The 25,761-nt window shown below is 42.1% G+C and overlaps 1 protein-coding gene and 1 long non-coding RNA gene across 2 annotated transcripts in view; one reads left to right on the forward strand and one right to left on the reverse strand.

Moving 5' to 3' along the window:
- Positions 1–17,508, forward strand: part of SLC7A14 (solute carrier family 7 member 14) — a 120,893-nt gene extending 103,385 nt beyond the window's left edge. Inside the window, exon 8 of the mRNA XM_007972113.3 lies at positions 11,700–17,508. Coding sequence (XP_007970304.1) covers positions 11,700–12,022 — 323 coding nt within the window. The 3' untranslated portion in view covers positions 12,023–17,508. The remainder of the gene's footprint in view (positions 1–11,699) is intronic.
- An 843-nt stretch (positions 17,509–18,351) lies between these two features.
- Positions 18,352–25,579, reverse strand: LOC103221262 (uncharacterized). Its single transcript, XR_492926.3, has 2 exons — positions 24,263–25,579; positions 18,352–18,788 (listed from the first exon to the last, which is right to left on the reverse strand). It is a non-coding gene; the product is annotated as an uncharacterized lncRNA (long non-coding RNA).
- Between the last annotated feature and the right edge of the window lie 182 nt (positions 25,580–25,761).

Raw genomic sequence — 25,761 nt, forward strand, 5'->3', positions numbered from 1 at the left:
CTAGTAATAACTTGAGAAGTGTAAGGAGAGACTCATTTTAAAGTTCCTTCGTCACTATTTGTATGTCCCCTGTACAACCTGGTAACCCCGGAGGTTTCGGATAACAAATTCTTAGCTAAAGAGGATCTTCAGAAGCTCTGGGGAATAGAAGAGTAAACCCTGCCTAAAGGAGAGGCAAGACAAACACACGTGAGTCACTTAGCCCGAGCAAGACCACAGAGACTCTTTTGTTGTTGTTGTTGTTGAGGTGGAGTCTTGCTGTGTCACCTAGGCTGGAGTACAGTGGTTTGATCATGGCCCACTGCAACCTCTGCCTCCCGGGTTCAAGGAGTTCTCCTGCCTCAGCCTCCCGAGTAGCTGGGATTACAGGCGAGCACCACCATGCCCAGCTAATTTTTGTATTTTTAGTAGAGACGGGGTTTCGCCATGTTTGCCAGGCTGGTTTCGAACTCTCAACCTCGTGATCCGCCCGCCTCGGCCTCCCAAAGCGCTCGGATTACAGGCATGAGCCACTGCACCCAGCTCACAGAGACTCTTAGTGATGAGCGGCGGTGCATCCGCTCCTAGAGGTCAGGAATACAGTTGTTCAACGTATGTCCTCTGTGCCTGGAGCAGGGTGCCCACAGTATGTGCTCAAAAATACTTCTTAAATGATTACAAAGTACTCTTCAAAGGGGAAAAAGGAAAACTTCCAGTCAGAATTGCCAGAAAAAAACTTGGAGGGGTTAGAATTCAAAGTAGCCCTATAAGTTAAGATATAGATAGAAAGAAGTGGGGAAAAATATAGCAACCAATGGAAAGGGCATGTATCTTCCCCAGAGGCCTGACTCCTTGCTTCTGAAGGCTGATCTATGGCTTCCTGTAAGCATTTTGTCCCAATTTTTCACTATTCTTAGTCCTCCTGGTTAGACTTTAGGAGGATTTCTTGAGAGGACCCCACTGACTCATCAAGATTTTAACCATTTTTTATAACCTATTTACAATCTCTTGGCCAGGCATAGTGGCTCACGCCTGTAATCCCAGCACTTTGGGAGGCTGAGGAGGGCAGATCACCTGAGTTTAGGAGTTCGAAGCTAGCCTGGCCAACATGGCAAAACCCCATCTCTACTAAAAATACAAAAATTAGCTGGGCATGGTGGCAAGCGCCTGTAATCCCAGCTACTTGGGAGACTGAGACAGGAAAATCGCTTGAACTCAGGAGGTGGAGGTTGTAGTGAGCTGAGATCACACCAATGCACTCCAGCCTGGGAGACAGAGCAAGACTCTATTTCAAAAAAATAAAAAATAAATTTTTAATTTTTAAAAAAATTGAAAAAAAAATATAATCTCTTATCTCTAAACATTTTCCCACTGGAACATGTAGCTAGCCAACGCAAATCCTACTCTGGATAGAAGTGATGGAAGTGGGTAGAAATGTTTTAGTCATGTATTTGTCAAATTATTCAAGACACAGACACAAATACACACAGACTTATTTATTCATAGACTATTAAAGCGGAAAAGGGCCTTCAGTGTCTAGTACAATGCTACCCACGGTGTGGTGCCCATTCCACCGGTAATATTTTCAGCTGATATTAAAAAGTATTTGAGTGAGTTCTTAAAAGTATTGTATAGTTATTATACATTTTCACCTGGGTTAGAAAAACCACACATACACATTAATCTGGTGATTTCACAAATACTATTACTTGGAAAGAGATGATACATGACTTTTTAAATTTAAAATGTGAGTCATATTAAAGAAAAAAACATTAGTACTACTAGTATAAGTACCATATGACTCATAGGAATAGTAGTAATTAGTGCTTGCATCGCACTCACCACTTACCAGCCATTTAGGGCTTTACTTTATTTACTTATTTTACTTATTTAATCCTCACAACAATCTCTATTTGACAGATGAGGAAACTGAGGCACTTGCCTGAGGTTACATAGCTAGAATATAGCAGAGGCAAGATTAGAACTCAGGAAGTGTGGGGCCAGAGGCCATGGTTATAGCCTAAATGGTTATATACTAAAAATATGGTATATAAATAACTGGAGTTGGAGAAATATGGATGTAGTCCACCACCTTCCCACTTCTCCCCCTCTCCATTTTATGGATGACTACACTGAACCTTCAAGAAGTTAAATAACATGCTCAAAGTCAACAGGAAGTTATTCAAAGAGCTATTACTAAAACTCAGCATACCCATGCTCAAATCTGGGGCTCCTACTACCCCACCAGGGTGCCTCTGAGCAGACTCATTTCATTAGAACGTTCGATAGAGCCTAACACATAGCATCAGAACTGGCCTCATGGGCGCACAGCTGTGCACAGGGTCCCATGCTTGGTTTAATGCTCTGCTGCTGCCATCTTGAATTCTTAAAAATTTCTGAACAAGAGGACCCAGGTTTTCATTTTGCATTGAAAACTCTATAGCCAGTTCTGCAGAATATTTATGGCTCCTGAAGCAGCAGAGGCATTTTGCAAAAACAGTTAGGTGGCAGAGGCCCTCACCTTTGGAGTCAAACGACACCAACTTCAAATCACAGCTCCGCCCCTCCTTTGTCTTGTAACTTTGGGAAATTTCCTTAACTTCTTTGGGCCTCAGTTTACTTATCTGTAAAAAAGCAGATAATTTAATCAGCCTTGACCTGGTTATTCTTTGGGGCTTAAATGAGAAAATGTTGAGAAAAGCAATAAGAAACATGTATTTCCTGCCTTTCTTTTAAAAATCTAAAATGATTCATTGTCCACAAGTATGGACAGACTGGCTATCATATGCCAAAGCACGATGTGAACCTGCAGCGACTCGGGCTGCCCTTCCAGCTATCAGGCAGAGGAAAACTCCCTGAGCGCCTTTTATAATCTTGCTGATAGCACAAACTCCAAACTCCCTCCAGAAACTGCTACTCACTGACTCAGAAGAATGCCACCCTGCAGAGTGGGGCTGGCCAGCCAGAGGGCAGAGAAGTCTGCAGTTCAACAAGCACCCGGGGATTGCGATGCACAGCCCGCAAACCACATTTGGGAAGGACTGCTAGTATTTCTGGGCACCTGCTGCTAACTGCTTTAGTCTCATGATTTGTGAAGGCTGTCATATGACTAAGTTTCACCCAGAACAAAGATTCTCAACTCTAGCTACACATCAGTATCACCCTGGGTTGCTTCTGAAACATTCTAAGCCCAAGCTCCCACAACAGAGATTTTCTGATTCAATTGGTCTGGTGGCCAAGTGTTGAGGAATTTTTTTTAAGTTCCCCAGGCAATTTTAATAGGCAGCCAAGTTGACAATGATCTCGATCAATGGTCCTCAAAGTGTGACCCCAGACCAGCAGCACCAATGTTATCGGGGAATTAGTTAGAAATGTGATTTTGAGGCTGGGTGCGGTGGCTCATGCCTGTAATCCCAGCACTTTGGGAGGCCAAGGCAGGCAGATCACCTGAGGTCAGGAGTTCGAGACCAGCCTGGCCAACATGGTGAAACTCCATCTCTACCAAAAATACAAAAATTAGCGGGGCGTGGTGGCTGGCACCTGTAGTTCCCAGCTACCCGGGAGGCTGAGGCAGAAGAATCTCTTGAACCCGGGAGGCGGAGGTTACAGTGAGCCAAGATCATGCCACTGCACTCCAGCCTGGGCAACAGAGCAAGACTCTGTCTCAAAAAAAAAAAAAAAAAGAAAGAAAGAAATGTGATTTTGAACTCTATCCCAGGTCTACTGAATCAGAATCTCTGAGAGCAATTTAGGGTTTAGCAAGCCCCCCTTCAGCTGACTCAAATGCATGCCACTACTCTAAGGGGAGAATAGTTTTATCAAGCAGGGCAGATAATTTAATTAAATTACAAAGACTTGTTTTCCAAAAACAATTTTTTGCATATATAAAATACATCCAACTCACAATCCCAAATTGGCTATAAAATCCTTAATGGTCTTATAAGAAATATGTCACCTCTGAACTTCGGAGCCTCCAAGATATCAGATTTTTCTTAATCTCTCTATACATAGTGTAACTTTCTGGGGGAGAACAGTAGAGATATTTTTAAATGGAGTCTCTTATGAAACTGAAGATTTACATGATTAGGCTGAGTCATAACTTGATAATCTTCTTAGACACATTTTTTTATCCAAGCTTTTCTAAACGAATCTTAATTACGGCATTTTTGTAACAATGTTTTGCTAAGCTTTTGACCTTCAGAAGAGCACAACTCAGATGGTAAAATGAGGCACAAGCCCCAACAAGATTATACAGCACATGTTTCTTTTCCTTCAGACAAGAAAAGGAATACAAACAGCAAATGTGTATTAATCCCAGCAAAGTGAGCACGAAGCAGCCTTCATCTTCCTTTTAGCTGATGCAGTTTTGTGAAAGAACCTCCCAAGGGGTCAGGCAGAGTCTCAGGGAACATGGAACTAACAGGAGCTCAGTGAGAATGTTGCACCAAAGTATCTTCCAGGGCATCTTCCAGCCTGCTGTTCCCTGCGGGTTTTTATTATAAAGTAATCGCCTGTTAGAATAGCTTGCCCTTACCGTGGGAGTTGCCATGTTGTCATGTAGGAATTTTTTCAGTCTCTCTGAGGAAAACAAATTCTTGTCTACAGATTTAGAGGACAGGACTTGTGATACGGACAATGGACCTCATGAATCCTATCTCAGAATAGAAATATCCCAAAGAGAAGACACACCTTATGGTCTATACCTGAGCTATTATCTGAAATCCAACTGGAAATTGACCCAAAGCAGCCATGTGAGAAAGAGAAGAGGAAGGAAGGAAAGAGCAATGAATTGGGACCTGATAGCTAAATTCTTGATGACATGTCCCATAAATAAGCTTGAAATTCTCCTTGGAGGTAGAGGAAAAAACGACTGGCTCTTCCAATGTCAAAATTGTGCTCAGACGAGCAAGAATAATCCTGAAGGCCAGGATGAGGATGGCACCAGGGCTGGTGGGATTCCAAGGAGGGAGGGTGAAGGTAGAGTGTGGAGGTGGGTCATGCAACCGTGAGGCTGTTTGCTGGCAGAGGTGCGCTGCCGGATGCAGAGCGGGCAGAGCACTCACACGGCTCTGCAACCAGTGGCAGCTGAGACACTGGCTCTCCTGTGAGCCCAAAGAATGAAGAGGTGGAGGGCACAGAGCTGGCATGCGCAGCTTACCTGGAACAGAATTCAAGCCACAACAGAGGGGATGTTTGCCTTCTTTCCCTCAACACTGTGTTTGTGAGATTCACACCCATTGCTGCTTGTAGTTTCAGTTTGTTCTTTCTTGTGGCTGTCTAGTCTCCCACTGTGTTAATATACCACAATATATTATTCATTCTAGTGTCCAGGGACATTTGGGTTGTTTCTAGTTTAGGGCTGTTACAAACAGAGCTGCTGTGAACATTCTTGTACATGTTTTTGGTGGACACGTGGACACGTATCTCTTGGGTTTCTGTTGAGTTAGAACTACTGGCTCAGACTACTAGGTTTTTTTTCATATTCTTTAACAAGATTGCATTACTTCCCATGGCCATTACATACCTCAAATAAAACAAGCATCCCCAACCCCATTTTGCAGATGGGAAACTGAGACATAAAGTAGCATGACTTCCCATTAGTTCAGCTGCAGGGTCATGGAGAGAATCTCCGCCCAGCGTCATCCTAAGCCTGCTCTTCCTGGCCACACCATATTAAACAAGACCTGTTGTTATTATAGTCAACAGGCTCGTGGTGGTATTTTAAAAAATAATCAGCAATAGTGGGAGTTGGTGGGGATTGAGATGGGTGGGAAGGATGCCTTCTCATTACCATCCAGTTTCTCTTTCTGCTTTGGCAAATGTCTTTTTTGGAAGGTTGATCCCAGAGTAGTCAAAATAAAAGCCCTCTGGGTATAACAAAGTGCCTCCGCTATCTGCAGTGGGCAGAGCTTCCTGCTGGAAAGTGCACCCCAGGAAGAGGCAGCTCCACCCAGCCTGAGGTCAGGTGGCCCACCTCTCTTGGTCCTGAGTATGGAGCTTCATGGAGAGGACAGGGAGTTCCCAGGGACTCTGGAGATAGGGGACCAAAGTGTGTGCCCTCAGAGTTGGAAATATGCTGTTATTGTTTGCATTACCCAGTCTCTTCAGAGTTGAGTTTTTGTTCTAGGATTTCTCCTATATGATCAAGACCCCCCCCACTTTCCCACCTCTCTTACTTGTAGGTTTACTTGTGCTTAATTTGCACAGGATAGATAAGCACAGGTAGGTGAGCAGTGATGTCATCTGCTGATGCCAAAGTATGCTAGTATATGAAGGCAAGCTTAGCTTTTGTAAACCTTCCCTGGAGGCACCTGGGTGGGACAGGAACAGCCCTCGGGTTAGAGTTAAGAGATATGAGTCCCAGTGCTGTTTCAATTACTGATTTATCACACAGTTCTTAACTTCCCTGGAATGATGGATGAGAAAGTGCTTTTTTTTTTTTTTATAAAGTGCATTACAACCACAAAGTGTTTAATATCATAAAGAAAGCCCATTCAATTGCTAAAGGCATGATTCTTGATCTTGTCTAGCCTGGACTTCTCATAGGCACATATTCCACCGGGGACCTTCTGTCTAGAAAAGAAGCCAAAGCCTCCCTTTGAACATTTCCCATCACTGCAAACAGACTTTCACAAGACTAACTACCATTACCTTTGACCAGGGCAAGCATGCAGCCCACGTGCCCCAGTCCGACCATGTCTGTTGTTAAAATATGGAAACACTTGTTGTTGTTGTTGTTGTTGTTGTTGGAAATGGAGTCTCGCTGTGTCGCCCAGGCCGGAGTGCAATAGCACGATCTCAGCTCACTGCAACCTCCACCTCCTGGGTTCAAGCAATTCTCCTGCCTCAGCCTCCCGCATAGCTGGGATTACAGGTGCCTGCTGCCATGCCAGGCTAATTTTTGTTTTTTTGTTGTTTTTTGTTTGTTTGTTTGTTTGTTTTTTAGTAGAGACAGGGTTTCACCATGTTGGCCAGGCTGGACTCTAACTCCTGATCTCAGGTGATCCACCTGTCTCAGCCTCCCAAAGTGCTAGGATTACAGGAGTGAGCCACCATGCCCAGCCAGAATATTGAAACACTTCTGTGTTTACTGCTAACTAGTCACTTTCCTGAACACACCAGGCACCCCCACCATGACCCATCTACTTGAAAAAAAAAAAAAAAAAATTCCAGCCCCACAGAGGAGCCTCAGAGACGCTGCTACAGCACAGAGGCTGACGCCCTCTGATTTCTAACATCACACCTGCCTTTAGTTTCCTACTGACATAAGATATGTAACCACACAGCAATGGATCTAAGTTATCTGCTTTTAAGGTACAGCAAAATTAAATATCCAAATAGAATAAATAGTATTATTTATGAATTAGCCATCTTATTCTTGAGGCTTGGTTTCAAATGACTTCTGGCTTATGGCAAAATCAAATCCACCCTCAAAAGATATAAGATTGCCCTCTGTAAGAGTTTACAAAAGAATATGATGCCATTCCCAGTGACCGTCTTGATTAGCAGTGGCCAAAAACTACTTGAAGCAATGATGGCATCATGGGAATATATGTGTAGCCTCAGAAGGTGAAGAGTTTTCCACACACAGGTAATAATTTACATAAATTTTAATACTGCTGGATATCAGATAATATTAAGAAATTATTATTAATTTTTAGATGTGATAATACTGTTTTTTAGAGATGCACACTTAAATATTCACAAATTAAACCTATGATAGAAGGGATTTATTTCAAAACAATTTGTAGAGAAGGGGCCAGAGGAGGGAGTGTGAGGGGAGCTGGTGATTCATGATCCTATTCACTCCACTTTTGTACATGTTCTTCATAATAAAACGTTAAGCCAAATTGTTTTCCATCCCTGGTAGACGGGAGATGTAAGAGAGAGAGAAGCGCCCTGGATTAGGGCGTGGCGAGACCTGGAAAGATTCACTGTCCACCTGCTCCCTGTGTGGCTGTGGACCGTCCCTCGTTTTCTGTGAAGTGTGCTTTGCACATAATCACACACACATACACACACACACACACACACACACGCACACACCTTCCCGGACAGGTTAAACAAGATACTGTTTGTGTAACATTTTGAGCTCCTTGAGAGAAAGGTGCAACATCAATGATCCATCACTGTCCTAACCCAGCACACACAGGTGTTTTGTGAAGTTTAGTTTAGATGATTCAGGATTCCCAGAACCCCCACAGATTTTTCAGAAACTACCTCATGCTTCGTTCTCTAAGCCAACTAAAAAACAGGAGCAGAAACAAAACACCCTGCTTCCACACAGGAGGCGTGGAACGGCTCTGTTTACTTCTCCCGACACAAAGCCCTTGTTTATGTGGGACAGATGGTAATACGTTTCTCTTCTCTTCTCTCTCTCTCCCTCCCTCCCTTCATCTGGTCCCCTCTGTTTCTTTGTCCCCCTCCATTTTTCTTTTCTCCAATCCTTCTCAGCTTCACACCACTTTTCCTGAATTGACTCAAGGGCCAGCAAGAAAGATAGACACACACAATGCCAAGCCCAGGGGAATGGCTTTGAAGCTACTATTTACTCTACCAGGCTGCATGTACATGGTTGCTTCTTGTTTCACAGTACTCATATTTGAAATGCATTTTTGAAGAGAGTGACACACCTTTGAAACTCCAGGGGGTTCAGGGCAAACATGAAAAGACCCATAAATATTTATGTGGCAAGTTTCCATGGATTGTCTTCACAAAGTAAAAAGTAACCACAGTCAATATGTGAGAGCGCACAGACACACACACACACACACACACACACACACCTGTTCCTTCGAGGCCTGGCCACTTCCAAAGAACAAATGTAAACCTAACCTCTTGCCACATATTTCCTGCAGTAAGCACAGTCTGTAAACTAGCCTGGGGGAGGGGAAAGGAGGTGTGAAGGACTAGACACGCCAGAGACTTCGCTCCCTCCATCTATAAAGCTGGTTCCTCTCCTTCTCAGACCCAGGCAAGTCACTCATTCTTTCCCAGCCTCTGTTTCTTCTAATGTAAAATGAAGGTTTTAGAATGCATAGTTGATCTATAGCATCTTTTCCAGCTCTAAATATCTATGATTTAAGGTTTTTAGATAATTCCCATAATATGAATCTACCTGACACCCAAATACCTCGTGGGGGCAGGGTATGTTGGAATCAACAAACCAGTGATGAGTGACATCAAACCAGTGACTGAGCAATGACCTGTGTGGTGGCAGAGGAGAGACATTTGGGGCAAAGGGAAAAGAAAAACATTGTATTAAGTTCAGTAGGGAAACGACTCATCTATAAGTAAAGGCAGAGAAAGGCATCAGAAAGGAAAGAACTGGCAAAACAGGTACCAAGCAGGAGTAGGAGGCAATCTATGGCATCTGCCTGGATGTCTAGAAGAAAATATGGCAAAAAAAAAAAAGCAAAGCTGTGCAAAAGGAGGTGTGCACAGGTCCTGCCTGGTCGCCTGAAATCCATTCTCAGATCCCAAACATGCTTCAGACAGAGGCATTCTCCAAGAACCAGCACACTGGCACTCTTAGAAGAGGCCTTAATGTGATACCCTTTTCTACACAAGGATAATAACTATCCCCCATGGCCACCCCGACCTACAGACAAGAAAGAGTAAATACCCTGCTTTTAAAAGATGAAATCACTATTTGAGCACTAATAGCTACAGCTGCAAATAATTAACTCCAGGATTTATTACCAATTAGGACTATAAATCTCTGCTTACTTTGGCTCCTGGAAAGTTGATTTCACTGGGGAGTGTGGGAGGGAGTGGGGACAAAGTCATTTGAGACAAGGAGGGAGAAACCCAAGCTTAAAAAGGCACACTTCAAATTCAAAAGAGAGCAAGATTTCTCAAGCACCACAGCAGCAAAGCAGGCTTGACTTGCGGTTCTAAGCAAACCAGCCCAGCAGATGCCTGCAGGATTAGCAAAGTCAAAGAGACTGGTGCTACTCAGAGGAGGACGTTAGGGCCCGGGAAGGAGGTTGCATACTGTGTGGACCCCAGTGGCTAGGCCATAATGTGGGCTGAGTGGGCAGTGGAACACATGCATCAGGCACAGTTCATTATCTCAGGGACACTCTGACCATTGGAATCACCTGTGGAGTTTTAAAAACATACCTATGCTTGGGTTACACTGCAGACTAATTAAATCAGAATCTGCAGGATGGGGCTAGGGTATCAGAGTGGTTCAAAAAACGCCCCCGGGTGGCTTTCAAGTGCAGTCAGCCAGGGTTGAGAACCACCTGAGAAGTACCTCATTTCATCCTTAGGCACTCCCATGTTAAGAAGGTTGCTATAACTCTCAAGGTTTTACAGAGAATGCTGAGGAACAGAGAGGCTAATGGGACCAGGGTTACACAGCTAATAGTGATGAAGGCAGGATCTGAACACAGAGCCCACACTCTTACTTATCATGTTCCTTGGACTCCAAGGTTATGATTCTCAGACTTCCAAGCCCTGAACCTTCAGAGTCTATTCAAGATAGAAAATGGGGACTCAAGCCAGGCCTGATGGCTCATGCCTGTAATCCCAGCACATTGGGAAGTAGAAGCGGGTGGATCACTTGAGTCCAAAAGTTTGAGACCAGCCTGGGCAACATGGTGAAACTCCATCTCTACAAAAATTAGCTGGGCGTGGTGGCATATGCCTGTGGTCCCAACTACTCAAGAGGCCAAGGCAGGAGAATGGCTTGAGCCCAGGAGGCAGAGATTGTAGTGAGCTGAGATCATGCCACTGCACTCCAGCCTGGACAACAGTGAGACCCTGTCTCAAAAAAAAAGAAAAGAAAAGAAAAGGAAAAGAAAATGGGGACTCATAAACGACTTTTATGTACGTTTTTTAAATCACAGAAATGAAACATTAGCATATATGAATGCTACATATTAACGAGGGGGGAAAGTTTCTTTCCCTTGATTGGGATGACATCAACACAGAGGTCGCACTGGACATTTCATGCTTGTCAGGAGTTCTCACTCATTCATTCAACAAACATTAAGTGCCAATTTTCTGCAGAGTCTATAAAATAGAAATGACCCTGTGCAGATAATCACACAACAGATGTTCTAAGGGACATAACAGTAGCATGCACTAGACACTCGAAGATCACACAGAAGAAAGCAGGGAGCTTGAAGTGGCCATGATATATTACACCTTTAGTGAGTGTAAAACGGCAAGGTAAATCACAGGATAATATATGCATGCTGCTAACAGGTGAAACAAGAGATGGAGTCCCTAAGTGGAGGCAGAGAATAACAAAATCTTGTAAGAAGGCTGGGAATAAACTGTTGATCTATAAATATTTCACCCAGGGTAGAAAATGCAAATTCCTGGCTGGTAGCTATATGAGTGTAATGAGCTGGATGTCAGCAGGGGAGGTGGGGACTGAGGTAACCTAGAGACCCTGTATCCTGTCTAAAGAGGCAGCTAGTTCTCACCACCAGCCAAAAATCACCATGTAGAAATGTGGATGCAGTGTTGTCAAACCTTTTGACTTTTTTAGGAAAAACTGTTAATATGGGTTGCTTAACGCAAGATCTCCCAATTTTTAAAAGGTGTCTAATTCAAGTATTTTCAAAACACCACATAAACCACAGAAAATACATCCCCGCCTCCCCCCCCCAGCTTTGATTTCATCATTGAAGGTGATCTCTCTGCTAGTCCCAGGATCCCAAAGCAATTGCTTATTCACCTGTACCTTTCCCTTCACCCAACAGGTCTGCTCATTTATTTTGGATATGGCATCTGGAACAGCACCCTGGAAATCAGCGCTCGAGAAGAGGCCCTGCACCAAAGCACGTACCAACGCTACGACGTGGATGACCCCTTCTCAGTGGAGGAGGGTTTCTCCTACGCCACAGAGGGTGAGAGCCAAGAGGACTGGGGCGGGCCCACCGAAGACAAAGGCTTCTATTACCAACAGATGTCAGATGCGAAGGCAAACGGCCGGACAAGTAGCAAAGCGAAGAGCAAAAGCAAACACAAACAGAACTCAGAGGCCCTGATTGCAAATGATGAGTTAGATTACTCTCCAGAGTAGGAGAAACACACAAGTGGGTAGAAATGGTGATGATTGATTTTCAGTAACTTAACCTGTGGGCTAGAAGGTGAAAACTTTTTTGGCTCTCACTTCACAAATCCAGCCTTCCCCAAATTCAATCCCTAGTCATAGCCTATCATTTGCTACTTTTGCTCTTCAGGATAGTTCTGTTGAAGGGCTTAACCTGGGTCCCCTAACTGGTCGCCTTGTTAAAATAAATAAATAAATAAACAAGAGGCTATCTGAAATTCCATCTTAAGTACAACCATCAGGGCTGATGGTAGCAAATGTTTCCTAGGCCTTTGCTTTGTTGGTTGAAGCCCAAGCAGGGGCTCTGGGCAGAAGGCAGAATTTCAGTCACCTGAGACATGGAAACAAAGCTCTGTTCTTGGCATGTCAGGCTGAGCGCTGCTCCCCGAGGTCAGGGTGGGTAGGTGGGCACTGGCACTTCCTGAGCAAGCATCATTTTATCCTGCAATCTCACCCAAAATTAATTCATGCAAAAGACACATGCTTCTTTTTATTCACCAACATTCTCACAGCTTCCAAACTATAATTTTAGGATCCAGCAAAGGTCAGGGACTCTGAGACCATTTTCCCAATGGTTTCAGATTCACCATAAAGCGGTCATGCAGACCCAGTAATATGGTAAGAAGCACCATCAAAGTTCTACGTAAATGCCCAGAAGAAAATTAAATAACCATCTCTTGCAGTGAAGGCCAGAGAGCACTGGCAGAAATTAACTCTGTCATGGCCTCTCTTATACTAGACTCCAGCTCCTGGTGACATGATGAAAGAGGGCAAAGGTGGAGCATGATTTCATGGCACTGATATGCCTTGAAGAAGTAGGTTGTTTGTTTTATAATCAGATAAAAATCTTTACAAGGAGAAGTGACCCAGCCACTGAGATCACATTGCAAATTCTCTTTCGTATTTCTAAAATTATAAATTCTGTAGTTTTTTGAGATATGCAACCACTTGATTGGTGTGTGCTACTCTGAAAACAAAACAGGTTGAATTACAGCTACTTAGGTAGTTGCATTCCATGAGATCACATTTCATTTCTGAACCTTATTCCTTGGGGGTAGCTCACTTTCAGAGGTGTATTTTTTTTTTCCTGTTATTTCCCAGATGAGTTTCACTAAAGCCCCAAGAAATATCTACCTGGTAAGATGTAAATTTGGGCCATAAAAGGGGCTACTAAAAGAATTTTCTCAGAAACAGAATAGATGAGAGAATTTGCAAAGGAAAAAAACACACATGGGCTATAATATAAATTCTACTCTCGGGTTACAAGGATTCCTGTGGCTGCACTGAGATGTGTACAAATGTATGTGAAGGCACAATTTGAATCGAGTTATCATAAAATTAACCAAGCTATTAAAAGTAATCAAGGTATTAATAAAATCTCTGTGAGGATTTCCTGAAAGAGGGACAAAAGAAGAAATTCTTTGTCCTTTCTCTCCTGGATGTATCAGTATGCCAAACGTTTTCCAGAACATATTCGCTAACACTCCAGTCTGTTCTTTCTGAAAGACTGAGGCTCATGCCCTCTTGGCATGCTTTAGGATTATGGCAAGGAGGTAAAAGTCCATTTTTTCATTCAACTAACACTGGTTGAGAATAGACCAAATGCTAAGTGACAGGAATGAATAGAAGCATGGCATCTGCCCTTGGGGGCTACAGTCCATGGCTGAGCAGCACCGGAGCCTGGTAAATGCAGATAAAACAACAAACTTGACAAGACTCCAGGCTGATGCACTCAGTTTTAACATACATATAAAGATCAATTGAAACTAGTTTTTTAAAAATATGCTTTACATAAATTAGATATCATAATCATAGCCAGTGTATACCATTGAATTAAATAACTGCAATTTTCTAGATATTTTTTATTCTTCTGTAGTCATTGTTTAGAACTCCGGTTTCCTGAGGTCATTTTATCATATTAATGTCATGCTTGACAATGCTGTGTTTTCTCTTCCCTAGAGTTAACCATAAAGATACAGTGCCTACTCTGTGAAATACATCATTGGGAATTAATTATAAACTAATTATCAGTCATCTTTTGAAAACAAAGTTTTGAATTGGCTATAGGACTCAACAGATCTGCCTGGTTTAAATACAATCTGTTAAGCTTGATATACATCTAGAGAGATGAGATCGGGTTGTATTCATTAAATATGAGAATAGTGAAATAGGAGTGCAAAATAGCAAACTCTTAATGCAGGTGAAAGAGCTTCCTTTTATTAGTGAGGTTTAAGTATTAAAGTAACAATAGCCTGGTGGCAGATGAATTCAATTTCTATAGGATGGGAATGGAAAATGTATGCTTTGGTTAACACCATTGCTATTGACTTTTGTGCAGATTCTATGAACCACTCTCATTTCAGGAGCCATTTTTTCCGAATAGTATATTTGTATATTTTAAGCTTAACTCTCTTTATTTTTCTAAAGTTGATAGATCACCTCCCTAGAAACCTTACTTTAAAAAAAGAAAATCACTAAGATAGAAAAAGTTTTTTCAGGTACATAGACATATTCGTCCTCGGGTTTACCAACTTCTGTAAAACAGTCCCAGATTTCACAATGCAGTTTTCAAATATCATCAATCACTAGAATGACAATATTATTATTTTCCTAACAGGTTTCTAAACGATGTATTTGTGGGACCACATTAAAAGTAAGATCACCTTATAATTATCTTAGAAACTTTGCCCCTTGAAGGGAGTCCAAGGAAGACCTACACTTCGTTGAATTCTGAATAGCAAAAGCTCTCTGAGTGAGATTTCATTGTGTGGATTTGTGGTTTGGAGCCAATTACTTTTTTTTTTTCAGATTTTATTCTACTTATTTATTGGTACTCTGCTTCATTTCCAAAGGATTTGAGGCAGTTACTAAAATATATATAATACAAAACAAAAATTAAGTGAGGAACTCAGGGCAAATAAAAATAGAAACAGAAAGGATAAGACAAAACTAGATGTATATTTAGTGCATAAATGCAGAGCCCTGATATGCTTTACTAAATTTGCCGATGAGGGGCACCATGAAAAATAATAGAATCGCTGGCAATGACAAGAACAAGCACTTCTGCATGATAAGAACAAATTTTTCCTCATGCGGGCAAAGGTTTGAAATAGCATAGGTCATTAAAATCCACAGATAAGCTTCAAACCTAGATTTTGCTAGCTACATGTGCCTGGCATATAGTGTCTATTTAAGAAATACCTGATGATTGACAGAATGAATGAATTGGAGGAAAATGAAATATTTATTCAACAATTATCTGTGGAGTGCCTATTAGGTACTGTGGCAGATACTGATACTGTAAGTCAGATAAAAATCCAGCTCTTAAGAAATAGAGGAAATAGAGTTCGGTGTGGTGGCATGTGCCTATGATCCCAGATAGTCGAGAGACTGAGGGAGGAGGATCATTTGAGTCCAGGGGTTCAAGGCTGCAGTGAGCTACGATCACGCCACTGTACTCCAGCCTGGGTAACAGAAGAATACCCTGTCTCTTAAAAAGAAAAATGAAATAGGGGAAATGGGATATATAAATAAAGAACAATAGTGAAAGTGTCAGGTGAGATGAGGGAGTTGTAATGTGCTGTGGCGGTTCAAATATGAAGAAAGCCTTTTTCCTCTGGAAAGGTCATAAAGAATGTCACACGTGTGTTGGAACTTGTGAAATGGGCATAATTTTATCAAGTAGAAATGAGAGAAAGGCATGCCAGGCAAAGGATCAGTATGAGTAAGATCTACTAGCTTGCTGTCTTCTGACTAAGAATTTGTGCTGTGCCTCCATCAAGTGAAAGCAAGGAGCGAGTTTGCCTGGAGCACATGATTTATGCATGACAATAAGAAATAATGCTAGGAAGGCAGGTGAGGGCTCACTCACAGAGAGACTTGAATGTCACACTGAGCTGGCTGGCTTTCCTCGGGTGAGAGAGTGGGAAATAATTGGGGAACTGACGAAAGTGTGAATCCAGGAAGGCTGAACTTTAAGAAAGCTGAGACAGTGGCTTCCTTGCCTATGCAAGGAACTAACAAGCCACATATACACTCCAAGTTGATTTAACAAATCAAAGGGGAAAATAGTTGTACTTTGAGTCCTGTGTCTGCGTTCATCATTAACCTAAGAGAAATATAGTCATTTAATACATGGACAGGCAACACAATTTAACAGCCACTTTAAAGTTTTCAACAATAGGTTTCAACAACCAAACCTAACAACTCGTTATATCCATCTAATCTAAACAGTAAAACCTCAGCTCCAGGTTTTACTGAGCTTGAGTTCTACATTTTTTTTTTTTTTTTTTTTTTTTTTTTGAGACAGAGTCTAACTCTGTCGCCCAGGCTAGAGTGCAGTGGCATGATCTTGGCTCACTGCAACCTCTACCTCCTGGGTTCAAGCGATTCTCCTGCCTCAGTCTCCCGAGTAGCTGGGATTATAGGCATGTGCCAGTTCTACTTCTTAGTAACAAACTAGTAGCTATACAAATGCCTACATAATGGTCATGATAAATCTGTTTAAATAAATGGCGGGCAGAAGGGAGTTGTTGAATTTAACAATCCATCCTTCTTCAGAATCTATGGGTCAGCCGGAATATGAATCTAGTAATTATTAGAAAACAAAACACAAACTCCTTCAAAGAAATCTCTCTTCTCTATTCTGCTGAAAAGGGTTGGTAAACCTAACATCCTTTCTTTTGTTGGAAGACAAATCCAACATTTGTTAGACATCCAACATTTGTTGGAAGTCTATCTTACAAGGAACCACCTCTTATCTGCAACATAAACAGAAGCTACATCAGGTCGAAAATCCACATAGAGGACTGGAGAAAATTGCTGTCCGCTTTCGCACTAGGTTTTACCAGGGGCCCAAGATGTCAGAGGAAAGTCCACGGAGGGCCAGCCGCAGGTTTACCTAATTATGAATCTCAGATTAGAATGTCTTATTGTGTGGAAAAGTCAGAAATCAGAAAATGTGTCTGAAGCCGGTGCGGGGGTCTGCTTAAGGAGTCTATGCAGCAGGTAGGGGTCCACTCTTGGGGTTTAAGCCTCAGGTCAGTGAGCAGTGCAGAGGTGCCCCGAACTTCCTATGGGGGGAGAGAGGAGAGCAAAGGAAACACACTCCAGAGGTTGCCACAGGGGCTGTGTGCCGGCGCTCCATTTTCATGCTGTTTGGAACAAGACGTGCCAAGGAAGATGTTTCTATCCAAAGTTTTCACAGAGGCTCTGCTTCCCCTGTACCTGTGCAGCTCCCTGAAACTGAGGACCCATGTGTCTGCAAAGACCTCTAGAGATCCTAAGAGAGGCACCAGCAGGTAACCAGTGGTGGCCTGGCCATGAAAGAGTATTTGAAATTAAACAGAGGGCAAGTGCAGAAACAACATCCCAAACCGCAGACCCCACCACAAGCAGGAACCAGAAAGCTGAAGTTTCACCAAGGAGTTTAATTTGTATTTCTCACTGGGAATGGGGATGGGTAGCAAAAAGCCCCTTTCGTGTGCATAATTGTTGGTCCTATGTCCTACTTTTATTTTCTCTAAGACTTTTAGAAGAAAGGCTGTTTTAATTTTTTTTCTCTCCTCAAGAGCAACTTCCTTTTTAAAATGCTTTCCTCTTCTTGCTCTGCTTGAGTAATGCATGCATCATTCTGAAATACCTAGGCAGTCGCCTTTTGCCAAAATTACTTCTCTAAGAAAATAGAGTGTTCTTTTTTTAGGACTTAGAGCCCACAAGGGGTGAGTGGAAGTTTTGTAGCCCATCAAAGGAGAATATGTGTTCTGCATTATCAACTAAAACAGTGTATAAAATCATTAAACTGGGCTGGGCATGGTGGTTCATGCCTGTAATCCCAGCACTTTGGGAGGCCAAGGCGGGTGGATCACCTGAGGTTGGGAGTTCAAGACCAGTCTGACCAACATGGAGAAACCCCATCTCTACTAAAAATAAATAATTAGCTGAGTGTGGTGTTGCATGCCTGTAATCCCAGCTATTTGGGAGGCTGAGGCAGGAGAATCGCTTGAACCCGGGAGGCGGAGGTTGCGGTGAATCGAGATCGCACCATTGCACTCCAGCCTGGGCAACAAGAGCGAAACTCTGTCTCAAAAAAAAAAAAAAAAAAAAAAAAAAATCTTTTAACTGTGTTCTGCACACACACACAGAATTACAAAATCCCTATAGGACTTTCACAGATAGCTTTGGGCTTAAGGTCTTCAGACAGCAGGTAGTTCTAATTTCTTACTCTCTGGGACATTTAGTACATGTTGGTACACATAAGGAAAGAAAATGACTTACATTAGAACTAGGAAACAGGGGCAGCCTGGATTTTTATGATAGGGACTCACTCTGTGCTTTTTTTTTTTTTTTTCTATTAAGTTTTCTTGACACTGACATTGGTAACATTGGCTAAAGGGAATTGTGAGTCATGTGAATTTCGCCTGCAGTGCAGACTTTAATGGACTGTGTTCATTCTGATTTGGAGATGAAGAGAATGTTCCATGCACATCTGTTGATTGGTCTTGGCAGTTGCTGATATACTTGTCTCATTCACACTCCCAAAGGCGAGGATTTACACTGGAAATTATAAACCCTCACTTTCCAAAGCAAAAATACTGTTAATTTTATGATGGTGCATAAATACCTCAACTGTCTGGGCTGAGAGAGGGGGCTGCAGGTTTTTAAGAGAGCAGCTATAGTCCTCATTCCATGTAGTCACACCATCTGATGACAGGACTCCACATTCTAGCTTTTCTCACTGTGGAAAAGAAACGTTACTATTTAATTCATATCCAAAGTTATAAATACAGCCTGTAAATTTTACTAACTTGTTTATTTTTTGTTTGGTCCTTGAGAAGTACAACTTGCATTTGCAGATGGTAATTCCTAGTGTTGTTCTCTGCTATATTTTTTTTTTTGGTATGAAATTGCTGTATTTGTTAAAGTTTGTTCGTTTTGTGGTTTTTAATTCCCATTGGTGCACTGTACAATGTAGTGTATCATGAAGAAAGAAATAATATACAGATGTATTATGAAATGTGTTTTATTTTCAAATGTGTGGTGTTGACAATAATATTGATTTATCAAGATACTAAGGGAAAATTCGAAATTTAACAAAATGTGTATATTTTAATAAATGCATAAAGCTTTATTGTGTGCCTTTAAATTTAAAAATGGGTTTATAAAGAAAGTCAGAAACAAAAGTGTCTTACTATAACATATCCATAGTAATGTAAAGCTTTTACACAAGAGACTACCAAAAAAAAGAAAGAAAAGAAAAAGGAACCTTCCCATATTTTGTTAACCTTCACCAAAACCTGAAGTCTGTTACTTTTTTCCATTCTTAAGTGGAGATGAATAAGTGAATTTCGCCTTAAGTGTTTCAATTGTCCTTTGTAGAAAAGCCAGATAAATGAGCTCATTTTGAATTGCATTATTGTGGAAAATTCATTTTCAGAATAAAACATTTTAAAAATTTAAATCGACTAATAAAATTTAAATTTGAAGAAAGTCAGTGCCATCCTACCTCTTTAAATTTACTTTACTTCCATGAGGAGAACATGAAAGTTACACTTTAGTGGGCTCTCAGGAGAACCTGATGTAGCACTGTCTCCCTCTCATGTTCTTCTAACAAGGGTACCTTCTGTCAGGGACCATGCTCACTACACTGCCTCATTAATTACCCCACTCCCGGTACAGTCCTACTCAAGCCACAGCCCCCCACACCTTCTGCACCATCTTACATCTAATACAGAACATTCAGTTCATTGCCCCCATTTATTTTAAAGAACAATTAGAAGAACAGTACCTGCCTACAGTCTCAAACCAAATTACCATAGCATTGATGGTGGCTTAATTGATCTTACTTGATGGTGCAGGTGGTGATACCTGGAGAAAAAGGTAGAGGGTGTAGCAGGGCCACATATTTTCCATATCACATGGGATGCAAAGACAATGTCATCTCTTTATTTCCTGCAACTCAGTGATCTCCCTTGCAACAGTCCACCTGCCTGGATAGCAGGGGAAGAAAAACAACCCATAAATGTATTAATGTTTTATACATAAATGTATTGTGTAATCATGTCTTAAATGATTAAGGTATGATGGAATCCCAGTTGATTTCCATTTAGTGGTTTTAGATGGCTGAGTCCCTTTGGGATAAGTTCTCAGTCTTTTGGATTTCCTCCCCTCCTCCTTGCTTCTCTCCAAATGACTTCTGGAAACAGAGCTTCTGTGATCTCATAAGGAGAGGGGTGCAGATGAGAACTAGGGTGCTCTGGACCCTTAGCCACTGCTCCTGCAGAATAGCTACCTGGACTGCCCCTGGACAGTCCACTGAGGAGAACCTGGCCCATCCAGCCATGTGGGCTTCGTGATGACATTCACTTTCAAAGTCTGCAGGGCTGGCACTGAACCCAGTTATGAAGTTCCTGCACAATGATGCCTCTTCCCTCAGGCTCCAGGCCTGGGCTGACCCACCGAGCCCTCAGCACTTTAGAATCCATTGCATGTCACCCTGAGTCTTGGGGAACCAGGATCACCACCTTAGGCTCGAGTATCCAGCCACTTCCTTCACTAATAATACACGTTCATTCCTGAGCTCTGCTCATTGAGACTTGGAGCCAATGATGCGCTGCAGCTGGCTCGTGAAAATGATTGGTAACTTACGACTTTTGTGAGTCAGTTGCTAAATGCAACATTATTAAAACTTAAGTTCTATAAACTTACAAATAAATTAATTACAATGAAAACAAAGGCAATAAATACTCAAAACTATTTTACTATGTTTTACTGTTATCTATGCTCTCGAGGTTATTGTATCTGTATGGGGGAAACACTATATAATGACGAGCTATTGCACATCTCTTCCCAACTCTGTGTTTAGTGAATTCACATCGGTAGCTTGAAATCAGCCATAGTGGAAGAATTTACACTATGGGAATTGGAAAATGCTACAAAATCGGATCTGTTTTTCTCTCTCAGAGAGCTGGCTGTAAACATTTACCAGCACATCACTGCTTACATCCTTTCCAACTACATATACCATAACCCCCAACATACAATGTTTTCAGGATATCTCACTCCTACCATACCTCCACCCACAGAGGAGGGGAAGCCTGGACAAGGATTTTTCCCCCTCTGTTCTACCTCTATTTCTCTTCCCCTGCCCACTATCCATCAGGACCAGCAGGGGCTGGGTTTCCACTCTTCGTTCCTTCTGACAAGGACTCCCTCTACATATTATCTTGCGTATGTCCTTCTGGGGACAATAGTCTTGTAACTGGTGAAAGAATTGCCCTTTTTTTTTTTTTCCATGGAAGAGACTACAAATAGTATCCAAGAGGAGTCACAGGACAATCTAGAAGTAGGGATTACCAGGATAAAAAATAATTGGATTAATATTCCAAAATACAACCTTATTACATGGGTCTTAAAATTAAAAGATTATTCAATAACAAGTATTGGGGAGGATGTGAAAAAATTAGAACTGTTGTGTACTGATGGGAATCTAAAAGGGTATAAACTCTATGAAAAACAGTATGGCAGTTCCATGGCCGGGCACAGGGGCTCACACCAGTATTCCCAGCACTTTGGGAGGCTGGGACGGGCGGATCACTTGAGGTCAGGAGTTTGAGACCAGCCTTCCCAACACGGTCAAACCCCATCTCTACTAAAAATACAAAAATTAGCAAGACGTGGTGGTACACACTTGTAATCCCAGCTACTTGGGAGGCTGAAGTGGGAGGATTGCTTGAACTTGGGAGTTTGAGGCTGCAGGGAGCTGAGATTGTGCCACTGCACTCCAGCCTGGGCAACAGAGTGAGACTCTGTCTCAAAACAAAACAAAAACAAATAAAAAAGAAACAGTGTGGCAGTTCCTCAAAAAATTCAACGTATAATTACCATATAATCCAGTAATTCCATGTCTGTGTATATATCTAAAAGAATTGAAAGCAACATTTCTAAGACTATTTGTACACCCATGTTCATAACAACATTATTCACAATAGCTAAAACACGAAAACAACTCAACAGTCCACCAATGAGTGAATGGATAAGCAAAATGTGACCTATACATACAATGGAATATTCAGCTTAAAAAGGAAGGACATTCTGACATATGCTATAACATGGATAAACTTGGAAAACATCATGCTGAGTGAAATAAGCCAATCAGTCAAGCTTGGTGACTCACACCTATAATCCCAGCACTTTGGAAGGCTGAGGCTGGTAGATTGCTTGAACCCAGGAGTTCGAGATCAGCCTGGGAAATATGAGGAAACCCAGTTTCTACAAAAAAATACAAAATTTAGCTAGGAATGGTGGTAATCCCAGCCTGTAATCCCAGCTATTCAGGAGGCTGAGGTGGGTGGAACCCTTGACCAGCCTAGGCAACATGATAACCCCATCCATACAAAAAAATATGAAAATTAGCCAGGTGTGGTGGCAGATGCCTGTCGTCCCAGTATTCAGGAGGCTGAGGTGGGAGGATCGTTTGAGCCTTGGTGCCCAAGGCTGCAGTAAGCCATGATTTTGCCACTGCACTCCAGCCTGGGCAACAGAGCAAGACACTGTCTCAAAAAAAAAAAAAAAAAAATTAAATACTTTCACAAACTATGCATCCAGCAAAGGCCTAACATCCAGGTTCTGGAGATTTCTCAAAGAACTTAAAACAGGCCAGGCACAGTGGCTTACTCCTGTAATTCCAGCTCTTTGGGAGGCTGAGGCAGGTGGATCACTTGAGGTCAGGAGTTCGAGAACAGCCTGGCCAACATGGTGAAACCCCATCTCTAAAAATACAAAAATTAGCCAGATGTGGTTGCACACATCTGTAATCCCAGCTACTTGAGAGGCTGAGGCAGGAGAGTCACTTGAGCCTAGGAAATGGAGGTTGCAGCGAGCCAAGTCACACCACTACACTCCAGCTTGAGCAACAGAACAAGACTCTATCTCAAAAAAAAAAAAAAAAAAAAAAAAAACAGAGCTACCATTCAACCCAGCAATCCCATTACTGGGTATATACCCAAAAGAAAATAATCATTCTACCTTCTGCCAAAAAGACACATGAACTTATACGTTCATCACTGCACCATTTATAATAGCACAGACATGGAATCAACCCAGGTGCCCATCAATGGTAGATTGTATAAAGAAAATGTGGTACAGATACACCATGGAATACTATGCAGCCATAAAAAAGAATGAAATCATGTCCTTTGCAGCAACATGGATGCAGCTGGAGGCCATAATCTTAAACAAATTAACATAGGAACAGAAAACCAAATACCACATGTGCTCGCTTATAAGTGGGAGCTAAACACTGAGCACTCATGGATATAAATATGGGAACAATAGTCACTGTGGACTACTTGGGGGTGCAAAAGAACTACCTATAGGGTGCCATGCTCACTACCTGGGTGATGGAACCCATCCTCCAAACCACAGCATCACGCAATATCCCCATGTAACAAAGCTGCACATGGACCCCTGTATCTAAAACAAAAGTTGAAATCTTAAAAAATAAGAAATATTTATTCCATTAAAAATTCAGGACATCTTCATAAGCCAAACAGTTCTTCCACATTTTATTTCCAGCTATCAACAGTTCGCTGACTGGTAAAGAGAGCCCTTTCTGTGCCAAATTCTCTTCCACTTCTTTGCCCACCTGAGTTGAGGATAGGTCCTTCCATTCTCTCATCAACCTCAATCAAATCCAGGGCAGAAAAAACACCCAGCTCTGAGGCTCAGAGAGAAAACCACGTGCTCCCATGTCTACAACCTAAAAATTCAAACTTTCCGAGCTTTTATTATATGTATGTGTTAGCCTGATGCTTACCCATCAGAGCCATGCAGAGTGTTTTTAGGAAGGAATGAGCCCTTTGTAGGTCAATTAACGCGATGAGATAAGCATTGCAGCAGGCTTTCCTTCAGAGAGGGGAAATACGAATGATTTGTGACTCTAATTAACTTCAAACAGAGCAACAGGAATGCAATTTGGAACATAATCCAAAGGGGAAATAGTCCATCCCAATTCAATTCTGGTGGCTGGAAGACTGATTTAATTTCCTTCCTAGTGGAGACACTCCTCACAGGGTGGGATGGGGAGGAGCGAGGGGTTTCCTGGTCACAGGATTTCCCTGTTTCATGAAGTTCTATTTCCAAAGCAGCCCCTTTCATGTACTGGGATTAAGTTTAAGATGTGGATGCAATGTCCTTGGCTTCCTCACTCACCATGTCAATCTTGTAAGAGAAGGTGGCCATTGGATTAACCAACGTTGGTGGAAAGGGCAGGGAAGGAGATGTCCTCCAAGGATGCTTCCATAGCAAGCTGTGAGCCTTGAGGAGCAGCAGAAGAAAGCACCTCTGCTCTATCTGCTCTCTGATGCCAGAAATTCCTCCATTGGAAACAAAGTCTGGCGTTCCTCAATAAGGAGACTGTTAAGTGCTTTCACAGTTAACTCCCCCTGGAAGAAGGAACACAGCGTCTTAATTCACCCACGTTGAGATATGAACGACTGACATCATCAGTTCCTTCTGAGAAAGCAGGTTTTCACAAGCCATGAGAAAAAAACTATTCTGAGGTCCCTGGGTGCCTGAGAGGGAGTTAAGGGGACTCCGGTACAGAAGGGAGAGGCCAGGGTCCCAAAGACGCACTTCACAGCTTCTCCCCAAGATAGCTCTAAATACAACAAGGGCTGGAAGACACCATAAACGTGCCCTGAAGTGAAGCCCGCAAGGACCACTCTGACGGGAGAGATGGCGGCCGGGAGCAAAGAGGCTCGGACTTAGAAAGAGAGACCCAGCTCGCCATTGCTATCCATGTAAATGCAGGCAAGACGGAAGGGTAGTGAACGTGCTCTCCTGCTTCCTGCTGCAAGCTGGCACCTAGTGCGGAGCCTGGGACACAAGAGGCACTGAATAAATATTTCCTGAAGGAGTGAATACATGGAAGTTAAGTTTTCCTGCCGGGTACAGTGGCTCACGCCTGTAATCCCAGCACTTTGGGAGGCCGAGGCAGGCGGATCACCTGAGTGAGTTCCAGACCAGCCTGGCCAACGTGGTGAAACTTCGTCTCTATTAAAAATACAAAGCTAGCCAGGCGTGGTGGCGGGCGCCTATAATGCCAGCTACTCAGGAGGCTGAGCCAAAAAAATCGCTTTAACCAGGGAGGCGGATGTTGCAGTCAGCTGAGATAGCACCATTGCACTCCAGCCTGGGGTAACAAGAGCAAAACTCTGTCTAAAAAAACAAAAGTTAAGTTTTCCCTCAGCATCCAGACACCCTCAGTATGCTCCCGCCAAAGCAGAGAACAATTTCAATCACTCTGTTTAAATATTCAACAGTTCTATCTGAAAGATTTCAGATCTTTCGAATCACTTTTAGAAAATGATCCTAAGAAAATAAATCACCAGATTTATTTATCTATAACTACAGGGGAAAAATACCAAAAAAATTTGAAATCGACTTAATGCCCCAAACTAGAAATTGTTTAAATTAATTATGGTTTATCTATAAAACTCAATACTGTATAGCCATCTAAAAACAAGTTTTCAAAGAATGTTTAATGACATGAGGAATGGTAATTATGTTAAATTTTAAAAGTAGGATGCAAAGTGTATATTTAGTATATATTTAGTTTTGAATAAGTATGTGTATTTTATATAGCATAGAAAAATATTTGGAAAAAGATTATATAAAGTGTTAGTGATTGTTACCTCTAAAAATTCTGA

This window comes from Chlorocebus sabaeus, chromosome 15 (genome assembly GCF_047675955.1).
Source record: "Chlorocebus sabaeus isolate Y175 chromosome 15, mChlSab1.0.hap1, whole genome shotgun sequence".
In the NCBI taxonomy this organism is placed as follows: Eukaryota; Metazoa; Chordata; class Mammalia; order Primates; family Cercopithecidae; genus Chlorocebus; species Chlorocebus sabaeus.